The sequence below is a fragment of the Protopterus annectens genome, chromosome 6.part0 (assembly GCF_019279795.1).
Source record: "Protopterus annectens isolate FY-2018-M chromosome 6.part0, PAN1.0, whole genome shotgun sequence".
In the NCBI taxonomy this organism is placed as follows: domain Eukaryota; kingdom Metazoa; phylum Chordata; order Ceratodontiformes; family Protopteridae; genus Protopterus; species Protopterus annectens.
This window is the reverse complement of record NC_056737.1, coordinates 1,295,982,197-1,296,005,749: the sequence shown is the minus strand read 5'-3', so window position 1 is coordinate 1,296,005,749 and position 23,553 is coordinate 1,295,982,197. Positions and strand designations below refer to the sequence as shown.

Genomic DNA, 23,553 nt, shown 5'->3' with positions numbered 1-23,553 from the left:
CAAGGTTTTTACAGAAAGTGATGAGATGCAAACCTACTATGATCCTCATTGCACCGTAGTGGTCCAGGCAGGTTTGTTTTTTTCCCCTGAGTGAGTCACAATGGTTCTTGAATCACAAGAGGGTCTTATCTCTCATTCTTCCAGGTCATCTCATCTGGATCTACACAACCTGGATTTAATGCCACGGTTTCTCTAATTCCAGTAATGGCCAAAGACCTTTATTTGTCTTGCAAAGTTGTCTGTATTCTTTCTGCATCTTGGCGACTACAGAAAAAGTTTCCTGCAGCAAATGGAAAAAAACCTTGATAGTGAACATTGTACTGATCTTGGACCTTGCGTCTGTAAAAATATCATACGTTTAGTAGCTTGGTTTTAACAAAGGGATGCATAGGTTACTTGGTTTTCTTAAATGTTGGAACAACCTTATTTAAAAACATGCATTACATTTTTTACATTTCTGTCAGAAACATTCTTTAGTGTTAGAACTAGAGACCTTAGCAGTGTGTACCCCCCTCCACATTTGCAGAAAATTAACACATTATTTGCTGCTTTCTGTTTCACAGAATGTTACATTCCTTATTTCATTTTTATTCTCAATCTGCAGAAGCAGATTATTTTTAAACATTGTAACATTAACTGATGTCAAGTTACTAGCTTAAGAGATGTTCATGTTTCACTGTTGCAGTCATTACATTTGGGTAATCTGCTGGCAGGTTGCTCTCAGTCGGCCTGATTAACATTCTTGGGTCCTGCGTCGTTTGCTGTCCATTCATCCATGACGTCAGGTAGTCAGGGGTATAAAACATGCAGCCGACGCCATTACATCAGTGTTTCTTGCCGTGCGGTGCCCGAAGCAGAAGCAGTTTGCAAGTGCCGGTCGGCTGACTCCTGAAATTTTCGTTTTCGAGTTTCAGAACTGAAGTTTTCAACTAAAAGCAAAGTACCCCATTGGGGAAACTTTTTCTTGCTCCTTACCAATGTCAGTAAAAGTTAATTGTATTACTTGTGGGAAGCAAATACCTCATAAGGATTTTCATTTGTACGGTATTCCTTGCCTAGGCCCTGACCACGAGTTACCATGCTGTCGGTTTTGTGCTTTATTTAATCAGCGCACTATCTGTCGTCAGTACAGATTTGCTTCTAAATATTTCAGTTCAATTATCCAGAAATGTCGATTAGCCATTCCAACTACCGGAATACTGAAAAAACGCAAAGAAAAAGGCAGAGACACGTCGTTCAGGTTCAAAACTGCCGACGCTTTTCCTAAGCCAGTCGCCAGTTCGCCGGTGCTCAGTGAGATGCTTTCGCAGCCCCTGATACCCACTACTTCTGATCCTCAGGCCTGTACTGAGACACATTCAGAGTCCGGTATGCCGCGAGATGCTTCACCTATGGAACCCACAGATATCTCTACCTTGGATGGGTCCGGAGCCGCTATGCAGGCACCGGCTTCTGAGGGTGTATTCAGGCCTACAGACTTGCATATTAAACAGACACCACCTTAGGCCAAAATCACGATCTGTGTTCAGGCCCCTATGCCTAAAAAGCAAATGATCAAAATGGTTGAAGATTTAATTACTCTAATCAGGGGTAATCAACCCTCCCCCCCACCATCTAAGAGGCCTAGGGCTGAACTTGATTATGAATCTTCTGAACAGGACTCTGTTTCTTCTGACTCTTCTAATGAACTGGATTTGTCTATACCTACTTATGCGGACTCTGATGCAGAGGATTCCATTCCTTCTGCTTCTACCCCCTGAGGATTTTTCTTTTGGTGAAACCTTACATACCTTAAGGGAGCATTTCCACTGGGAAAGTCAGGATTTTTCTGAATCCAAGAAGAGGCTTGGGGATTTCCTTCTTCCTCAGCATAGGCCTTTGGCTATACCTCCTGTACTAGACATTGTTGATGTGTTTTCAGAATCCAGTGTGGCCCCCAATTCCCTGCCTCCAGCCCCTTATAAACCAGACAGATACTAGAGGGTTCCTGACTCCCACAAATTCCTTTTCAAAAATCCTGTTGCGGACCCTGAAACCATTTCTCAGGGGCCCAAGGGCATTAAGGCTTCTACTGCTAAAAATCCTACCCCTTCTGATAGAGACTCCAGGGTGCTGGATAGATGGGGTAAAAAGGTTTATACTTCTGCAACCTTGGCAATCAGGGCATTAAACTGTCAATTCCATATGCTAAAATATCAACAGCATATCATGGGACTGCTTAAACAGAAGATGATGTTGATTTCTGACTGTGTGGAAAATAAGGATTTACAGGATTTATTGCATTCAGCTGAACAAGCTGGAAAACATGCTTTGCAATGTGGTTTTGATTCTTTGGAGGCCTCTTGCAGGGCTGCTGTTACTGGGTCTGTGCTTAGAAGGCATGCTTGGCTTAAGGAGCAATCTCTGCCTGATCATTTTAAAGCAAAATTGTTGGATGCTCCTTTGTAGCAGGACCGTCTGTTTGGCAATAAGGCTGAAGAAGTTCTAAAAAAGATGAAAGATAAAGCTAAATCTATGCAAACTGTGAAAGAATTCTTACAAGTACAACCTCCAAGATTTTAGTAGGCACTACTAAGAACTGGTCCTTTCCAGTTCCTTCCAGAGCCACTCAAGCCAAACCCAGGCATTCCAAAAGCACCAGGTTTCAGTCCCAAGGGACTTTCAGAACTAAGCAACGGGGTGCCTCCGCTTTCAAATCTGGAAATAACAAGACACCACCCTATGGTAAACAGTCTCAATGACTTTTTAAAATTACCAAGCACTTTCCTCTTAGCCGCCCCTTTGGGGGGAAAACTGGCTCTTCATGCAAAAAACTGGCAACTTATAACCCAGGACAAATTGGTTTTAAATATAGTGTCCCAGGGATACAGATTTCATTTCCACATGTTGCCAACTCCAAACGGGTGGCCAGCCCTGCCCCCAAATCAGTGGGCAGAGGCTCAGAAACAAGTACTTTCCCTCCTAAACATGGGGGCAATTCAACTAGTACCAGAAGAGGAAAAGGGACAAGGTTTCTATTCCAGACTTTTCCTGGTACCCAGAAAAGACCAATCATGGCGTCCAGTTCTGGACCTCTCTACTCTAAACACCTTTCTGGACATTCCAAAATTCAAGATGCTGACTTATCAGTTACTTCCTATGCTAGGCAGAGATGCCTGGTTGGCAACTCTAGATTTAAGAGGCTTACCTGCATATCCCAATCAGGGAATCTTGCAGACGATACCTACGCTTCAAAGCAGGCTACTTGCATTATCAGTTGTCTGCACTACCCTTTGGCTTATCTGCTGCGCCCACGGTATTTACAAAGTGCCTGGCTCCAGTAATTGCATTTTGCAGGCAAATAAATATTCAAATATATCCATACCTGAACGATTGTCCAATTCAAGCAGAAAACCAGGCCATTCTTCTAAAACATCTGGCATTTGTAAAAAGGGTTCTAACTTGTCTAGGGTACACCATAAATGAAAAGAAATCACAACTGGTACCCTCTTAAAAAAAATTACATTCCTGGGTGCAAGCTTGAATGCAACTGCCCAGATGGCTTTCCTTACGCCAGAAAAGCAAAGTCATGTGGTAACTTAATTCAAACAGGTGGCCACAAAAACCCTGCTATCTGCAAGACAAATACTGCAAGCTTTGGGGTTCATGGCCTCCTGCATTCTTCTAATTCCATATGCAAGACTGCATATGAGGAAACTTCAGTTGTACTTAAAAAGTTTATGGAGTCAGCATTGTCACAGCCTGGAAACAATGATTCCTATCATACCTTGCCTGCAACTAGAGTTCTGTGGTGGGCAGAGGCCTGCCACCAAAACAAGGGACTGCCATTCACACCACCCCCTGCCGCCCAAACCCTAACTACAGACGCATCGGACTACGCATGGGGGGGCTCATCTGGCAGGGAAGTGCATTCAGGGCAAATGGAGCCCAAATCAAATGCACCTTCATATCAAACCGGAAATGCTAGCTGTACAGAATGCACTGACAGCCTTCAAGGACTACCTTCTTCCAGGACAACTTATGGTAGACGGACAACACCACTGTTATGTGGTACATAAACAAGCAGGGGGGTACACATTCCTACCCCCTCTGCAGACTAGCCATGGCATTGTGGAACACGGCCTTGAGCTGTCAAGTACAACTACAAGCTCAACTCCTGCCAGGAAAGTTGAATATTCTGTCAGATGAACTAAGCAGAAATCTCATGGATCCACTTGAATGGAAACTGGAACCATGGATTTGTTGACACGCAAATGGGGGAGCCCAGACATAGATCGTTTTGCCTCACCCCGGAACTACCAGTTGGACAAATTTTGCACAAGAACTCCTCACAGAAAGGCTTGGAAAGTGGATGCTCTGTTCAGCTGGAAAAACCTTTCCGTCTATGCCTTCCCCCTTTGCATCTGCTCTCCAAAGTTCTACTAAGTCAAACAGGACAAACCAAAAATGATTTTGATTGCTCCAGACTGGCTTCGCCAACACTGGTACCCACTCCTACGCAGTCTGTCACAAATTTCTCCATGGCACCTGCCTCAGACGCCTTCCTTACTGTCTCAGCATGAGAACCAAATTCTGCACCCTCGTCTCCAAACATTGAATCTTGCAGCTTGGCTAATCACTTAAATTCCCCCTTAGCATCCCTCAGCAAATCTGTGATGGATGCCATTTTGGCGGCGAGAAGACCTAGTACTAGAAAATCTTATGCTGACAAATGGAAAAGCTTCTGTGCCTGGAATCAATCTCAAGGGATGAGCACAGCAGCACCCAATTTACTTCAGATTTTGCAATACTTAACTGAGATCCTTCACAAGAGCCTGTCCTTTTCTTCCATAAAACTCCATGCCTCAGCTATTTCAGCTCATTACAACACAGAACCCCCCCCCCCCTTCTCTCATCCTCTGCTAAAGCAGTTTCTCAGAGGAGCCAAAAACTTGAGACCTCCCAGGAGAGCTCCAACCCCTGCCTGGGACCTTGATTTTGTTATTGGAAAAACTCACTCTACCTCCTTTCAAGTCAGCTGCTACTGGAGACTTAAAATCCATTTCCTGGAAAACAGCTTTCCTTTTAGCAATCACTTCAGCTAGAAGGATCTCTGAATTACAGGCCCTTATGGCAGTGGAGCCTTTCATCATCTTTCATGCAAACGGGGTGTCACTCAGGACCAATCCATCCTTCATGCCCAAGGTGGTATCCAGTGTGGCTCTTAATCAGTCCATTCATTTGCCAACTTTCTTTCCCAATCCACAGAACAAGGGGGAGCAGATTCTGCATTCATTGGATGTACACAAACAGCTTAGATTTTACTTGGACAGGACTAAATCTCGAAGAAAATCTGAACCACTGCTGGTAGCATTTGCTGCAGGGGCAGAGGGAAAGGCTATTTCAAAGCAAACCATTTCTAAATGGATAAGCCATTATATTAATTTCTGCTATAAGCACCATGGAAAACCTATCCCCCAGGGGATCAGATCCCATTCCACCAGGGCTGCATCTACTTCTACAGCCTTTCTCAGAGGTGTTGTTACCAAGGATATTCTAGAAGCTGCTACCTGGAGTTCAGTTCATACTTTCACCAAGCATTATCACTTACCAATTTTCTCCATATCCAGAGCTGGCTTTGCCACCGCTGTTTTGCAGGGCCTTATAGCCCTAATGCTGTATAAATCCATCCTCCCAACCATAGCTTTGTGAATCTGCACAAATGTAATGACTGCAACAGTGAAACACGAAGAACATAGTACAGTTGTGTACGCTTACCATAAATGTAGATGTTAGAGTATATTCACTGTTGCAGTCCTGGTTACCCTCCCTCCAGCCCCCTGTTTTTCTCTCACTATGCCTCTCCTTTCTTTTACTATACTTAAAAGCCTTTTTGGTGCATTTGCTTTTGTTTGGAGGTACATATTTTTGTGGGGTTTTTTATATAATTTGCTCCCCATTTGGGGGGCACCTGACATCTGGGGCAAGAAAAACTGATGTAATGGCATCGGCTGCATGTTTTATACCCCTTACGACCTGACGTCATGGATAAAGGGACAGCAACTGATGCAGGACCCAAGACTCTGTTAACCAGGCTGACTGAGGGCAACCTGCCAGCAGGATTACTCAAATGTAATGACTGCAACAGTGAATACACTCTAACATCTACATTTATGATAAGTGTACACAACTGTACTTTTTGTCACTTTGCAGTGCCCATTTTCATATTTTACTAGATAGAAATTTTAGCAATTTTAAAATATTTTTAACACATTTTGCTTTGCTGATGTCAAAAAAGTCAAGTCAAAAGCAACTGTCACAGACCATAGATGAGTGCACAGCTAAAAGAAATTTTCTCCAAGCTCAAGTACAAAGGTGCAAAAACACAACATTTATACAATAACAGTAACAGCAGTGACCAAGCCAACCGAAGGCACAAAGATAACACAGAGGTATCATCATCCAAGCATGATTTATGGACTACAGCAATCCACTTCATCCTCAGTGCCGCCAACTCCCTCTCCAAAACCAGAAACATTCCAAGTCCATTCCAGTCTTCCAACACTACAGGTCTAAGTCAGATTTAAACCAGCAACTGACAAAGGAGACAGGCTCCTTTGCTACCTGCATTTGGTGCAACTGCCACTACCTACAGGCCTGAACAACCACAACCAGTTCATCCATCTTCCCACAGAATCATCATCCACATCGTTTCATATTTTACTAGATAGAAATTTTAGCAATTTTAAAATATTTTTAACACATTTTGCTTTGCTGATGTCAAAAAAGTCAAGTCAAAAGCAACGGTCACAGATAGATGAGTGCACAGCTAAAAGAAATTTTCTCAGAGCTCAAGTACACTGTACTTAACACCGAAAGTGTGAAAATTTCTTTTAGCTGTGTACTCATCTATGGTCTGTGACAGTTGCTTTTGACTTGACTTTTTTGACATCAGCAAAGCAATTATCTAGTAAAATATGAAAATGGGCACTGCAAAGTGACAAAAAGTACAGTTGTGTACACTGTACTTAACACCAAAAGTGTGATAAGAGACCTTGGGACATAGGTGGACAGTAGTCTCTCCTTTGATAATCACATCACCACAGTAGTCAGGAAATCCTTCTACGTGGCACACCTCATCACAAAAGGTTTCTCATCCAGAAAAAGAGGTCATTGTTCCCCTCTACTCATCACTCATTAGACCCATTATAGAGTACAAACGCCCCTTTTGGTATGTACCTCACAAGACATCTACAACTGGAAAGGCCGCAGAAATACCTCACAAAGACTATTACCAGCCTCAAACAGATGCCCTATGCAGACCGTCTCAAAAAACTCCAGCTTTACTCCGTCGCATATCGCCTACTCAGAGGCGATCTCTGCCTAACATACAAAGCTATGTCAAACCCAGAGCTGTTGGGACATGCTCCTCTTAAAGAAATCCCAATCCCTCCAAGCTACACGCTCTAGGGACCTAAACCTTGTCACCACAATAATCGGAACATGTCAGAGGGATAGATTCCTGTCCCAGAGACTTCCCATACTCTGGAATAAACTACCTATCTATATCAAACAAAGCTCTTCATTAGCACTCTTCAAGAAAAATCTTGATGACTGGATGGGAAATGGGAAATTCACCCCAGGGATCACCTCTGTGGCTCTGCTCGACAGTGGCACAGGAAAATAATTTTCTTGGGTGGCAAAAGCCAGGGTACCTTTTTGGCTTGGCTTGTATAGGCCCCAGGGCCGATACCCTAGTACCTACCTATGAACAGATAGCAGCGTTCCCAATCCAGTCCATTTCCCTCTACCCCAACAATTTCAATCCAGTCCTTTAAATCGAACCTGGCGACAAAAGGTATCTGCCTTCTCAACTCACCACTGAAGGCCGAACTTCCGCAATTGGTTCAACGATCCAACGTTTTAACTATCCATCAAGCAAAAAAACAGGACACCACAGACATCCCTGCTTCAGTCAACCACACACTCAACAGATAATTTCTAAAATTCAAACGTAAAAACGCACTCACCTCAGGAACCGGAGAGACTGCTGCCACTCAGGGTACCGCCATCTCTGGTTATCTGGTTCAAGCTAGTTTTAAAAAAATAGGATTTACTTGTGCATCCAATTCCAGTCCATTTTCATATTAAACCCCAGGAGTACCTCTCTTCGAATTCAACAGCAGTTCATTCTGCATCTGTCATTACTCTGGGATCTCATCTGTAGTGGTGCCTGCAAGTTAGGCACTTATGCAGCCTTTAAATAAGAATTTGATTATCAACATTATAATCTTTTAACAACATAGTCAAGGTTCCTGTAACTTTACTAACTAAACCACATTACAGATAATTTTAAGCAAAGATCCCTTGGGTAATCCCTGACTCCCCTTTCATTTTCGTTGGAAAACTAATATAGACCCCAGTCTATTTAGTTTTGTGAAGAGCAAGTCCAGTAAACATGAAAAGGTTACAGAAGCTGTGGACAGTGGTCACTCAGTGCATGCTGTTTATTTTGACCTGCTCAAGGCTTTTGACATAACCATGCTGGTGTTATTGAAAAGTTAGACAAACTTGATGTAAACCCATATATTGTCTTTTGGATTGCAAAGCTGCTGTCCAACAAGATTCCATATAATGAAAGTTGCTGGTACACACTCTGAACGTAACTAGTTTGGGAACTACAAGGATCCATGCTTGGTCCTTTCCTGTTTAGCATTTATTTTGCAGACGTCTAAGCCAATATCCCTGAAATATGGTTTTACCATGTTTACTGATCATTGCAAATTGGGCACTGTTATCTGTCACCCACTGATGCTAAACTGCTTCAAAAAAGGCTGGAATATGCACACACCTGGTGTACTGAAAATGGTCTTAAGCTAAAAGAAAAAATGATAGCATTCAGGAAAAAAGAAAACTTCCCACATCATATAATGACAAAAACAGACCGATATGGTCTTAATGGACCTTGATACTTTTGTGAAAAAAACTTTCATTTGATCCCAACTGTGGTGGAAACATGGTGAAGTACTTCTATCCAACCCAGTTAATTTCCAAAGACATATTTTCAAGATCCAAAAGTCATCTTACCACTGTACTGTTTTATCATACCTTTCCTCAAATGGTGCCCCCTTTGATATGCACAAATCTAAACATATCACAGTTAGAAAGGCTCCAATGATTTTAATGAAAAAATTACAGGTCTTGAATCTTTCATCTATCCCAACAAATTAGCACAGCTCTTCTACTCAGTACCCTGCTGGCAGCTCCAAGGTGACCTCTGTCTGTCTGAGACACAGTCCTATTTGATCTCCTCTTTCTTTGCGAAACCAGTGTCTCTAAATGCACCTCTACTAATTACCTAAATTTACTCCAGCAAATAAGACTTATTCGAAGGATAGGTTCCTAACTCAAGGTATTCCCAACCTGTTGTATAAATTACCACTGCAAGTTGAGCAAAAGTACTGCTTTTGCTTCCTTTAAGCTGATCTTGATTTGATGGCTAGACAGAAATTTGCACCACACTTTGCTTAATTTGGGAGTTGGGCACTATTCAGTGCTCCCAAAGGTTCCTAAGAACTTTTAAGTGCGTCTACTTAAAGGTGTATTTGACTAGGTCATTCCTTGTCGATGTGATCACTTGCCAAGGATTGTTCCTATGTCTGTAGCCTTGTACTTGGAATCATATTGCAGTCTTTACTTGAACATTTGTTTAATTTCTGTGAAAGGTCTGTCTGTTCCTCATTTGAGATTCTGTCGTATGCAATAGCCTTGATTAATTTGAGTAGGAAGCACACACCTGCAATTTCCTTGTCCATACTTTCAGATATTCTGTAACTGGGTTTTTGTCAGGTACTGTGGTTTGTTAGTCTTGGGCTTACTGAATGGCAGGATAGGTTTTAGCTCTTCCACAGCCCTGAATTACATGTCGTATGTCAGTCGGTGAATATCTTCAAATGCATGTTTTGCTTCAATAGTAGGGAAGTACTTTTATGAAAGCATGCTTTACTGTCGTGTGTAAAGATTCTTTTTATTTTATTTTTTTAGTTATGTATGTCTTGTTGACAAAGATGGTAGTCTAGCTTCATGGCTTATTTTCAGGAGAGTTCCAAGACAGTATTCATAACTAGAGGAAATTTGGCCAGGACACTAGAGAGGTTACACTGTTTTGGTAAGTGCCTTGGGATAGTTTGCATCCACCTGTTAACACTTATTCAGGCAGTTGGACCTTGGCTTCATGTAATTTACAAAGGAAGGCACACTCAGGAGTGAAGACCCCCTTTAAACTGCATTGCAGTGTCTGTATAGGGAAATGAGACCAAGTACATTTTATGGGACTAGAGCCCCAGAACCTTCTGATTTTTTAGCAATAAATGTAGTTATGCTACATGTTGAACTGACCTGATAATCGTTGGTTCCATTCTTGTTTGTCATGTTTCTACAGAAAGAAAAAAAAAATGTGAAAATATGCGTTTAATGAGGTGCTCCTCGTGAAATTATTTCTGATTTACTTGTTAATTTACTTTTGGTGGCTTTGTAATGCAGTGGGTCTCAAACATGCCTTTATTAGAGTTCATGAAACTAATCCATAAATTTCTTCCTTATTTAAGGTAATCGTAGTAGCAGTCGTCCAGTAATCTTCATACTTGATGAGTTTGACCTCTTTGCACATCACAAGAACCAAACTCTACTGTATAATCTCTTTGACATTTCACAGTCTGCGCAGACTCCTGTTGCTGTGATTGGATTGACTTGCAGATTGGTAAGAATGTGTAAAATAAAATATTAACCCCACCCCCTTTTTTCATGGCTCACGTAATATACAGCAAATAGCCATTTATCACATGGACTGTATCTTTAGGTATAATGTGCTTTGTATGGCTATATAAAGTGTAGTACAAAATCTTAAATCTGCATTTAATCGAGAACGTTCATAATGTAATTTTAAATGCTAAATGCACAATATTCTGACTTAACATTTGAGTGACTTTGTATATGAATGACACTGAATAAAATATTAACAGCTGTTTTGAAGAGAAGTGCTATGTAGAGGTGAGTTATTCTGTTTAGTTTTGTTAGTAGAGAAAATCACTGCTGGTGCAGTTTCTCTGTGTGTGCTGGCAAGGATTTTCTTTCTTCAGGGAGCTTTCTCCCTTCTTGTTTGTGCTACCATGTCATTGGTATATACAAGTACAAGAGTGTGGGTCATGTAGTTTGGGCATGCCTTGTAAAAAAACATATATCCTGAGTTTTGGAAGTAGGTAGCAGTATTTAGTATGAAAGGTTATGTATGTCAGATACATAGTACTTAATGGGTCATAAGTCTAGCCTTACATTCCTGTAGTAATTGTTAGACCTTATATTTTGTGCACTAATTGTTGGGCAGAAAAAGGATATCTTGGTTTACTTGTTGCAACTATCTGTGATCGACATGGGTGTTAGGTGAAATTGCAGTTTCGCATTTATTTGTCCAAATTACATTTGAATAGAGTAACCAAAGTATTTTGCTTTATGTGGAGTGGAAGACGGTGCGTAGAAGAGGTATTCTCTGTGATAACTAGAACATGTTGGAGGGCTCGATATGTTGTGTTGCAAAAGAGATGGAAAGCACTTGAGTGGGTGTTCACACTACTACTGGACTTGCTGATGTGTAATAGGTCTGATAGGATAGGGTCTGTTGAAGTGCTATGCACAAGACGAGAGGTTACCTCTTAGCCTGTATGATACCAAGAAGTGGGGTAAGGCTTTAAGATGGTCTGCATAGTTTTTGCGATTTAGACCCTTGATTATAGTTTTTTGTGAGAAAGTATTGTGGTCACGTCAGTCGTAAAGTGTTTCAACTAATACATATCGAATGTGGCATTATATTCAGTGACAGGCTTGATGAGAGCCAAGTACAGGGGAATGATTACATCCCTAGACCTGGATGTCACACCTTTGGATGCAAAATGTGTGATTAAAATGGACTTCCTTACAATAGTGGATATGTTCTGCAATCGATAAGCTAATTGTGCTTAGTATTTTGATACTGTGGAGTTTTTAATTTCAATATTTGATGTAATTACATATAGATATCTGTATGTATGTGTACATGTTTAAGTATGTATGTGTGTGTGTACATATATATATATATATATATATATATATATATGTGTGTGTATATATATATATGTGTGTGTATATATATATATATATATATATAATGTGTGTGCCCGTGTGTGTGTGTGTGTATATATATATATATATATATATATATATATATATATATATATATATATATATAGTGTGTGTCTGTGCGTGTGTATTCGTGTGAAAAATATATGTACATATACACATAAGTAGGCATATTTGTATATTCAAGTGAATGTATAATTCCAGTCATAATGAAATGTCAAAATGATTTCCTGGTAACCTTTACTCGTATAGGACATCTTATCACCCTAGACTTTTTTTTTTTTTATTTAAATAGTGTGTGTGTGTTGTGTGTGTGTTGTGTGTGTTGTGTGTGTGTTGTGTGTGTGTTGTGTGTGTGTTGTGTGTGTGTGTGTGTGTTGTGTGTGTGTTGTGTGTGTGTTGTGTGTGTGTGTGTGTGTGTGTGTTGTGTGTGTGTTGTGTGTGTGTTGTGTGTGTGTGTATAAAAGCATGTGTATATACATTTTTATATTTCCACATGTGGGTATAGTTGGAAATCCTGAATTTAATCTGAAATAATGTTGACAGGTAAGCAGTCCAAGAAACAATCTCGGAACATGCAAAAAAAAAATGTAAAGTCCTTTTGTTGCAAGGGAACAAGCCCCCTGCACCCCACACCCCTGCTAATTATATATAACAACTCCGAGATCACACACACAAACATGGAGTAAGGGCATATTCCCCAACTCCAGGAATTGTGCAGTTTAAGACACCCGTTGACCAGCTGGTTTAGTCTTTCATAAATGGTCAATTAAACAGCTGTCAACCACACAAACATTCAACCATTAAGTATTCAAGCCTGGAAGTTGTTGATTGGCAGATTCTTGAACCCATAAAACTGCCAGCATGACCAGTCGAAAATCCGCTGATCGAACATCCCCGCAGTGGTTTTGTGTGAGATTGTGGTACAGTGGGGATCGAAGTATTTTCCCTTTTCCAACTGTAATGCATTCTGAGTCCGAATAAATAATTTGCAGGGAGTGTGTGAGGTGGGTCCCCCTTGCAAAAATTGTTTGTTTTTCCCCTGGTTTTCAATAAATTGCTGATCAAATCATGATCCAGCAGTTGCTATTCGAACACTGAAAGTTTTGACAAATTGCTGGACTTAAAAAAATATAAATATATGGGGCCCTATCGGATTATTGAAGATTCAAAACTTTGAACATTGCACTGCTGAGACCATATGATCGAACATAGGGAATTTTTAGTCTGTAACGAAGTGCACTCCCAAAACATATGTTCCCAGTTGCATCTTTCTTCCCCATTGCAGCTCCATCATTTGGCATCTACCTGAGGAAAAATTATTTGGAGTTTGTATAGTTATTTTTATACCCCAAGCAAACACTTAAAAGGAAAACTCCAAAATCTCTGCTTGTGTATTTTTGGAGTCATACGTATTTACTCCTATCGTACCCTTGTGAATTGCATATCCAATCTTCTCTTCCCAATCTTTTCTAACCTCCACTGATTGATCCCTATAGTTGTCATGCAGTATTTTATATGCTGTACTGATTATCCCTGTTCTAGATTCAAATAAAATCTCTACCACAGCATGTCTTTCATTTAGGATTCCCTTAGCGCTGTTTGGTTATACTCTTATCAGTTTCTGGAAGAGAATGCAATCTCTAGCCTGTAGTCCAAATGTATTCTTGGCCTCTTCCCTTTCTATTACTTTTTCCTCTATAATTATTTGCTCCCAGTACATTGGTTCCTTTGCCAGTTTTCTCTGGTAAGTTCTAGCCCTCTCTTGCCAATTCGTTGAATCCCCTAATTGCAGTCATCCCTTTCGGCAGAATCTCCTTTCTCAGTTCTTGTGTTGGCTTAATTCTTAGAATACTTTCTGCTACTCTATGAATATAATATTCTGTATGTCTGCTGCTATTCTCCTTTTGGGTCGGCATCCAGAATCCCACTCTTTCTTGAATTCCCCTGTGCTTTATCATCATCCTTTTCCACTTTGTATTCTAGTTTTCTGTTTGTATTATGCATATGATCCTTAACTGTATAGCTGTAAAATGTTCCTTCAAATCAGGCAATTCTAAACCACCATGTTCTGTTGGAAGGATCAATTTATTCCACTTGACCCTTGCCCTCTTTCCCTCCCAGATAAAATCTTTCAACTGTGTATTAATTACTGTTGCAACTTCTCTGGCTGATGAAAAATATGCCTTATCTGTATATAAAACTAAAGGAACTGAAAACATTTTCACTGCTCATGTCTTGCTGTCCATATTCATAAGAGCTTCCAGTTTTTGCATAATCTTTTGTTTAGTCTCTTCCCACATATCCTTAGCTGCCATAACAGAATCCTAAATACTTCATTTTATCATGTCCCTATAAATATGGGTATTGCTGGACCAATTTAAGCGTGGGTACATAGATTACAGCTATAGCCTTTATTTTGTCTGCATTAATTGTATATCCCAGAAAGACTGGAAACTGTCTCAGAATGTTCAACAATCCTGAGATATGCTTTCCTGTTTTTATCGGGTACAAAATAATAATATCTGCAAATAAAGCCAACTTTTCTTGATTACCATACCAGTTATATCCTTGAGTTTCTGAATACCTTATTTTGTTTGCTAGTGGCTCTAAATATAACACAGATAACAAAGGGGAAAAGACGTCCTTATCTGGTTCCTCCATTCAGCTACAACGTCTGAGAAGACCCTCACACTTCAATTTTCTGCTTCTGATTCCTCATATAGGTTCATAGGTAAGTACTAGGCTATCTGCCCAAGGGCATTTATAAGCCTAGCCAGAATGTGTTGGCTTTCGCCACCCCCATAGATTAGTTCCCTGTGCCTCTGTCCAGCAGAGCCATTAGTTTCCTGTGCCACTGTCTAGCAGAGCCACTGCAGTGATCCCCAGGGTAAATTTTCTGTTTCCCATCCACCCGTCAAGGTTTCTCTTGAAGAGTGTCGGTGAGGGGCTCTGCCTGATGTATATTGGAATCCTGTTCCAAAGCATGGGGAGTCTCTGGGATAGGAATCTGTCCCTCCAGCATGTCCTATTTATTGTTGTGCTGAGGTTTATATCTCTAGAGCTTGTGGCTCTCTGAGATTTGTTTTTTTTTAGGTGGAGCATGTCCATCAATTCTGGGTTGGACATGGCCTTGTATGTCAGGCAGGGATCACCTCTGAGTATGCGGTATGCAACAGAGTACAGCTGGAGTTTCTTGAGTCAGGCTGCATAGGGCATCTGTCTGAGGCCAGTAATCCTCTTGGTGAGGTATTTTTGTGGTCTTTCCAGCTGTTGCAGGTGTCTTGTAAGGTACATCCCAAATGGGACGTTGTATTCTATGATGGGTCTAATGAGTGATGAGTAGAGAGGCACAATAACCTCTTTTGTTCTAGATGCGAACCCTTTTGTGATTAGGTGGGCTACATAGAAGGATTTTCTAACCACCTTAGCAATATGAGTATCAAAGGAGCGATTACTATCTACTTGGGTACCCAGATCCCTTATTATGTTTTCTGTATTTAGGGGACCACCACCTATGTGGTAGTTATCGAATACTTTGTTTTTTCCAAAGGGGATGACTGTGCACTTTTTGGCATTTAGCTTGAGGCCATGATTTTGACACCAGGTATCTGTCTCATTGAGACCCATCTGGAGGGTGTCTATATCAGACAGAGAATCAATTATGGCCCCTAGTTTGCAGTTGTCTGCAAACTTGGTCTGCCATAATCCTATGCTTGCCTGTACCTCTGAGAAGTATATACCGAACAGGAGGGGTCCTAGGACTGAGCCCTGGGGGATGCCACTTGTTACTGGTTTAGAGTCGGACGTAGAGTCTACAACTCTCACCATGTGGGTTCTATCCATGAGCCATTTGGCAACCCATCTCGTGACTTAGGGGATTATGTTCAAGCTGGTGAGCTTGTCTATAATACTAGAATGGGGAATGGTGTCAAAAGCCTTTGCGAGGTCTAGGTAGGCTGTGTGGACCTACTTTCCCTCGTCTAATGCCTTGGTAACAGTCTTAAAGAAGTCCACCAGGTTTAGGAGGCATGATCTGCCCTTAACAAAGCCAAACTGGGTAGGGTTCGAGGCTTGGAGGTTCCCATTGTCTCTGTTAATGAGTTCTATGATGATGCATTCCATAGCCTAGCAGACCAGGCTAGTCAGGCTTATAGGGCAATAGTTCCCGGGGTCTGTTGTGGCTCCACCTTTGTGGAGTGGGATAACTATTGCTGTGCGCCACTCTGTGGGTACATAGCCTGTAGAGAGGCTGAGTTTGAACAGTGTGTTTAGGTGAGGGGTTAGTTTATTTTGGAGCTCTTGTAAGACGCAGCTTGGGACACTGTCTGGTCCCATTGAAGCTGTGTTTTTGGCTTTGGATAGGGCTGTTTTAACCTGTGTGTTGGTGATTGACGGGGCCCTACATTCTTCTGGTATGGTTATGGGCCCTTTAGGGGGTGAGAGGGAGGTGAAGTTTGCACTAAACCTGTCTGCCAGAATGTTGGCAACATCAGTCGGTTCAGTGTATTTTGTGCCATTCTGCACTAACTCAGAACAGATCTGATAGTTTCCACTTAGGTTGTGTTGTTAATATATCCTCCTCATTAACCTTATTCCACCAGGGAATGCAAATGCTTCCATTGTCCTACTCATAAAATCCCAGCTTAGTCTGCTGAACGCTTTCCATGCATCAAGAGCCACCAACAGCAGTACTTTCTTATATTTTGCTTCCCTCTGGATCATCATTGTTCTAATAATATTGTCAAATGTTTGCCTGCCCTCCACAAAACCACACTGAGCCATATCTCTCAGTTTTGGCAATACCTTTTACATTATTTTAACTGTTATAGATATAAACACTTTATAATCATGGATGTTCTTCGTGTTTCACTGTTGGCGTCCTCACAGTTGGGTTATCTGCTTGCAGTAGCCCTCAGTCTGCCTGATTAACAAAGTCTTGGGTCCTCAGTTGGTTGCTGTCTCTTCTTCTGTCACTCCAGGTAGTCAGGGGTATAAAACATGCAGCCGATGCCATTACATCAGTCTTTCTTGCTGTGCGGTGCCCGAAGCAGAAGCAGTTCGCAAGTGCCAATCGGCCAACTCCTGAAATTTTCATTTTCGAGTTTCAGAACCGAAGTCTTCAACTTAAAGTTAAGTACCCCATTGGGGACATTTTTTCTTGCTCTAATCCAATGTCACTAAAAGTAAATAATTGCATTTCTTGTGGAAAGCAAATACCTCATAAAGATTTTCATTCGTACTGTATTCCTTGCCTAAACCCTGACCACGACTTAACTCACTGTCTGTTTTGTGCCTTATTTAAACAACGAACTAGTTGTCATCTGTATATTTTCGCTTCTAAATATTTTGGTGCTCTGTTCACTTATCCAGATATGTCTTTGGTAAGCCATCTGACTACCAACATTCCGAAAATGCAAAGAAAAAGACAGAGACAGGCCACCTAGGTCCAAAGCTGCAGACGACGCTTCTAAGCCAGTCGCCAGTTTGCCAGTACTCAGTGTGGTGCTTTTGCAGCCCCTGATACCCGCTACTTCAGATTCGCAAGCCTTTACTGAGACCCATTCGTGAGATGCTTCAACTGTGGAACCTGCGGATGTGTCTACCTTGGATGGGTGTGGAGCTGCTGTGCAGGCACTGGCTTCTTAGGGTGTATTCAGGCCTACTGACTTGCATATTAAACCAACGCCATATTCTTCTTCAAGGCCTAAAACTCAAACCATGCCTAGAAAACCGATGCCCAGACCGCATGGTCAAACCTCTATTACTTTAATCAGGGGAAGCCAACCTTCCCCTTCTAAGACACCTAGGACTGAGTTTGCTTATGATACTTCTGACCAGGATTCTGAAATTTGTTTTCTCTGATGACCAGGATTTACCTTTATCTACCTGTGAGGATTCTGATGCTGAGGGCTCTATTCCCTCTGCCCCCCAAAGGACTTCTCTTTTGGTGAAACCTTGCATACTCTTAGGGAGCATTTTCATTGGGAAAGTCAGGATTTCTCTGAGTCTAAAAAGGGACTTGGGGATTTCTTACTACTTCCCCTGCACAGGCCTTTAGCTATCCCTCCTGTCCTAGACATTGCTGATGCTTTTTCGGAATCTAGCTTGGCCCCTGACTCTACCTTCTGCTCGCAGAAAACCTGATAGATATTACAGGGTTCCTGACTCTCCCAAGTTCCTTTTCAGAAATCCTACTACAGATTCTGAGACCATTTCACAGGGACCCAAGGGCATTAAAGCTACTAATGCCAAAAATCCTACCCCCTCTGGTAGAGACTCCAGGGCACTGGATAGGTGGGGTAAAAAGGTATACACTTCTGCAACCTTGGCCATTAGGGCCTTAAACTGCCAGTTATATATGTTAAAGTATTAGCAGCATATTATTGGATTGCTTAAACAGAAAATGATGATTCCTGAGTGTGCTGTAAATAAGGATTTACAGGATTTAATGCATTCTGCTGAACAAGTTGGAAAATATACTTTGCAATGTGGTTTTGATTCACTAGAGGCATCTTGCAGGGCTGCTGTCACTGGGTCTGTACTTAGAAGGCATGCTTGGCTTAAGGAGCAGTCCTTGCCAGATCATGTTAAAGCTAAATTACTGGATATGCTCCCTTAAATCAGGACTGCCTGTTTGGCAACAAAGCAGAAGTTGTTCTCAAAAAGATAGAGAAAAAGCTAAATCTATGCAAATTGTTAAAGATTTTTACAAGTGCAACCTCCAAGATTTAGTAGGCATTGGCCCTCTAAGAATTGGTCCTTTCCTGCCTTCTCCAGGCCTTCTCAGTCCAAACCCAGATTCAAAAGAGCACCCAGGCTTCATTCCCAGGGTACGCACAGGACTAAGCATTGGGGGCCCCCTCTTCCAAATCTGGGAGTAGTAAAATTCCCCCCTATGGTAAACTGTCTCAGTGACTTAATTTTAAAACTTACAAGAACTTTTCAACTGACTGCCCCTTTGGGGGAAAGATTGCTCTACATGCAAAAAACTGGGAACTCATTACCCAGGACAAATGGGTTTTAAATATAGTTTCCCAAGAATACAGATTTCACTTCCACACGTTACCAACCCCAAACGGTTGGCCAGATCTACCCCCAAATCAGTGGGCAGAGGCTCAAAAGCAAGTACTCTCTCTCAAGCATAAAGGCTATTCAAACTGTACCAGAAGAGGGAAAGGGACAAGGTTTGTACTTTTCCTTGTACCCAGAAAAGACAGTTCATGGCGTCTTATCCTGGACCTGTCTACTTTAAACACCTTTTTGGCGATTCCAAAATTCAAGATGCTAACTCTTCACCAGTTACCTCCTATGCTAGGCAAAGATGCCTGGTTGGCAACACTTGATTTAAAGGAAACATACCTGCACATTCCAATCAGGAATCTTGCAGAAGATACCTACGCTTCAAAGCAGGCTACATGCACCATCAGTTCTCTGCACTGCCCTTTGGCTTATCTACTGCGCCCAGGGTATTCACAAAGTGCCTAGCTCCAGTCATTGCATTTTGCAGGCAAAGAAATATTCAGATATACCCATACCTGGACAATTGTCTAATTCAGGCAGAAAGCCAGGACATACTTTTGAATCATCTGGCTTTTGTACAGAGGGTGCTAACTTGTCTGGGGTACACCATAAACGAAAATAAATCTCGCCTGGTACCCTGTCAATAAATTATATTCCTGGGAGCAAGCTTGAATACAACTTCCCAGATAGCTTTCCTCATGCCAGAGAAACAAATTCATTTGACAACCTACTTCAAGCTAGTGGCCACAAAAAAACTGCTACCTGAAAAGCAAATACTGCAAGCCTTGGGGTTCATGGCCTCCTGCATTCTTCTAATTCTCCTGCATTCTTCTAATTCCATATGCACGACTGCATATTAGGAAACTACAATGGTATCTAAAAAGCGTATGGTGTCAACATTCTCAGGCTCTAGAAGCAATGATTCCGGTCATACCTTGCCTACGGTTCAAGTTCCTTTGGTGGGCAGAGGCCTGCCACCAAAACAAGGGACTACCATTCACTCTACCCCCTGCCGCCCAAACCCTAACAACAGATGCGTCAGACTATGCATGGGGGGCTCACCTGGCAGGGAAGTGCATTCAGGGCAACTGGAACCCAAGTCAAATGCACCTGCATATCAATCAGAAAGAAATGTTGGCTGTACAGAATGCTCCGACAGTGTTCAAGGACCACATTCTTCCAGGACAATTAATGGTAAAGACGGACAATGCCACTGTTATGTGGTACATAAGCAGGGGGTACCCATTCTTACCCCCTCTGCAGATTAGCTATGGCACTGTGGAACACCGCCTTGAGCTACCAAGTGCATCTCCAAGCTCAATTCCTGCCAGGAAAACTAAATACACTGGCAGACGGACTAAGAAGAAACCTCATGGACCCACACAAGTGGAAACTGGAGCCAAAGACTTTCAGCATGGTGACAAACAAATGGGGGAGCCTGGATACAGACCTGTTTGCCTCCCCCCAGCACTACCAATTAGACAAATTTTGCACAAGGACTCCCCACAAACAAGCTTGGAAAGTGGATGCTCTGTCCTTCAGTTGGAAAAAACTGTCAGTTTATGCCTTTCCTCCTCTGCCTCTCCTCTCCAAGTACAACTAAAGATCAAACAGGACAAACCAAGGATGATATTGATTGCACCAGACTGGCCACGCCAACACTGGTACCCTCTCTTGCGCAGTGTGTCACTGTTGGCCCTATGGCACTTGCCTCAGACCCCTACCCTGTTGTCTCAGCAGGAGAACCAGATTCGGTACCCTGAGCTTCAAACCCTGAACCTAGCAGCCTGGTTAATTTACCTAATCTGTCCTTTACCTTCCCTCAGTAAACCAGTGATGGATATAATTTTAGAGGCGAGGAGGCTTAGTACGAAAAAATCTTGTGTTGAAAAATGGAAAAGATTCTGTACCTGGAACCAGTCTCTAAGGATGAGCACAGCAGCGCCCAACTTACCTCAGATTTTACAATACTTGACTGAGATGCTTCACAGGGGCCTTTCTTTTTCCTCCTCCAAAATTCACGCCTCAGCCATTTCAGCTCATTATAACACAGAACCTCCCCTCTTCTCTCATCCACTACTCAAGCAGTTCCTCAGAGGGGCCAAAAATTTAAGACCACCCAGGAGAGCTCCAACTCCTGCCTGGGACCTTAACTTTGTATTGGAGAAACTCCCTCTTTTTCCTTTCGAGCCATCTGCTAGTGCAGATTTAAAATTCCTTTCTTGGAAAACGGCCTTCCTTTTAGCAATCACTTCATCAAGGAGGGTATCTGAATTACAGGCCCTTATGCCAGTGGAGCCTTTCATCATCTTTCATGCGGACAGGGTGTCCCTCAGACCCAATCCCTCCTTCATGCCCAAGGTGGTATCCAGTGTGGCTCTTAATCAGTCCATCCATTTGCCAACCTTCTTTCCTAATCCACAGAACAAGGGGGGATGGATACTGCACTCCTTAGATGTGCACAGACAACTTTAAATTTTACTTGGACAGGACTAAACCTCAAAGGAAATCTGAACAACTGATGGTGGCTTTTGCTGCAGGGACAGAGGGGGATGGCTATTTCAAAGCAAACCATTTCTAAATGGATAGGCCATTGCATTCATTTCTGCTATAAGCACCATGGAAAACCTATCCCACAGGGGATCAGACCCCATTCAACCAGGGCTGCATCTACCTCTACAGCCTTTCTCAGAGGTGTCCCTGCTAGGGACATCCTAGAAGCTGCTACATGGAGCTCTGTGCATACTTTCACCAAGCATTACCATTTGCCAATTTTCTCTAAATCTAGAGCCAGCTTTGCCACTGCTGTCTTGCAGGGCAATATAACTGGTCCTAATGCTTTCTAAATTCCTTCTCCCATCCTTAGCTTTGGGAATCTACCCAAATGTGTTGACTGCAACAGTGAAACACTAAGAACGTAGTACAGTTGTGTACACTTACCATAAATGTAGATGTTCGAGTGTATTCACTGCTGTAGTCCTGGTTACCCTCCCTCCAGCCCCCTGACTTTTCTTGTTTATACCTCTACTCTCCTTTACTATGTTTAAAAGCTTTTTGGTGTATTTGCTTTTTTTATTTGAGGTATATCCTTGTATATATTTATATTTAATGTATTGCTTCCCATTATGGGGGTACCTGACCTCTGGGACAAGAAAAACTGATGTAATGGTGTCTGCTGCATGTTTTATACCCCTAACTACCTGATGTCATGGAAGAAGAGACAGTAACCGATGCAGGACCCAAGACTTTGTTAATCAGGCCGACTGAGGGCTACTGCAAGCAGATAACCCAAATGTGTTGACTGCAACAGTGAATACACTCTAACATCTACATTTATGGTAAATGTACACAACTGTACTTTTAAATTTAAATGAGCCTGTACGAAGCTGGGTCTAATGAGTTCTTGCTCTCTCTAGGTATTACAGCTACTGCAGCTTTCTTACAGGATGTTGGTTACTCCCCTCCTTTTAAAATGACATTAAGCAAAATCTTTCAGATTTTTCACTTTTTTCCCACCTAGCTTCCAAACTTCCCCAAGAAAACCATCTATTTTTGGAGACTTTCCTGCAGTTTGATTGTATGTCCCTGTAACCTTGGCATAAGTCTTCTGCAAATATTTCCATTTGTGATTTTTCATGATTTCCCCATTCCTGTGCTTTATACAAATTTTCATAAAATTTCCAAATTATCTCTAATACCTCTCTGCCTATTTTTCTTGTTATAGGCTTCCTAAGTTTGGTAACGGCCCTTTGTACTTTCTGTTGCCTAAGTCGTTGTGCTAAAAAGTTTTGTGCTGTGGAGTTATTAAAAAAAAAAACGGTTGCTTAACAGCATTCTTTCCAAGTTCATGACTGTTATCCAGATACTCCCTTATTTTCTGTTTAGCACTGTGCAGCTGTGCCTCTTTTTCTGAGTGTGATAATAAGAGGTAGTGCCAGCACAGCTAGCTGGAATTTTGTAAATAATTGTCATTTGTGAATATCAAATTGATTTATGCAAGATGCTTGTGCCACACATGTATTATAACTGTATGTCATGTGTATATCAAACTGATTTGTACAGATGTTTGTCTTGAAAAAGTATTTGTGAAGTGCTTGTGTTGGAAATGTATCCACAGTATGCTCTACCTGATGGAACAGAAATGTACATGCACTATTGTAACTGTTTAAATGTATATGTTTTAGCAGTGGAAACTGAAAGGTTAACCTCAGTTCAGCAAACTTTAAAATACATCAGAAATTAAATCGCTTTACGGGCTAGGCCATAAAGATACAATCTCATGGGTTTCAGTGCAACCAGAGAGAGAGTCTGTGCTAGGAAGTTTCCTGTATTGTCTTTGGGGTGAACTAATTACTACTCTTGAGCTATGAAATTGTTTTA

At 41.7% G+C, this 23,553-nt stretch overlaps 1 protein-coding gene across 4 annotated transcripts in view; it reads left to right on the top strand.

Moving 5' to 3' along the window:
• Positions 1 to 23,553, top strand: part of ORC4 (origin recognition complex subunit 4) — a 693,897-nt gene that overhangs the window by 361,329 nt on the left and 309,015 nt on the right. For all 4 annotated transcript variants that reach the window (XM_044074865.1, XM_044074866.1, XM_044074868.1 and 1 more), the window contains exon 8: positions 10,587 to 10,738. In XM_044074865.1, coding sequence (XP_043930800.1) covers positions 10,587 to 10,738 — 152 coding nt within the window. The remainder of the gene's footprint in view (positions 1 to 10,586; positions 10,739 to 23,553) is intronic.